Raw genomic sequence first — 333 nt, forward strand, 5'->3', positions numbered from 1 at the left:
AAAAAAAAAGCCTTTATTTGCCTATGCAGCTGTGGAACGCTATGACTGGTGCACATATAGCAACTTTAACCGGTCACAGTGATGAAATAATGGATGTCTGCTTTGATTATGCTGGCCAGCGTATTGCAACTGCCTCTGCTGATGGTAAGTGAAGTGACTGGAACTACTACGAAAATATCTCTGACCTTTTGCTTTGTTTTTGGTTGATCAAAGCAGAATGTTATGACTTGGAACTATAGATCAGATTCTGTTTGTTGCATTATAGGGAGTTTTGCTTAAACTTTGGAATTTCTCCCCAGTGAAAATTTTCACTGTTTAGCATGCCTACTTTTT

General features: G+C 38.4%; 1 protein-coding gene across 1 annotated transcript in view; it reads left to right on the forward strand.

Moving 5' to 3' along the window:
• The first annotated feature begins 41 nt into the window (after positions 1 to 41).
• DAW1 (dynein assembly factor with WD repeats 1) overlaps positions 42 to 333 on the forward strand; it is a 13192-nt gene continuing 12900 nt past the window's right edge. Inside the window, exon 1 of the mRNA XM_019618857.2 lies at positions 42 to 144. Coding sequence (XP_019474402.1) covers positions 42 to 144 — 103 coding nt within the window. The remainder of the gene's footprint in view (positions 145 to 333) is intronic.

The sequence above is a fragment of the Meleagris gallopavo genome, chromosome 11 (genome assembly GCF_000146605.3).
Source record: "Meleagris gallopavo isolate NT-WF06-2002-E0010 breed Aviagen turkey brand Nicholas breeding stock chromosome 11, Turkey_5.1, whole genome shotgun sequence".
Classification (NCBI taxonomy): domain Eukaryota; kingdom Metazoa; phylum Chordata; class Aves; order Galliformes; family Phasianidae; genus Meleagris; species Meleagris gallopavo.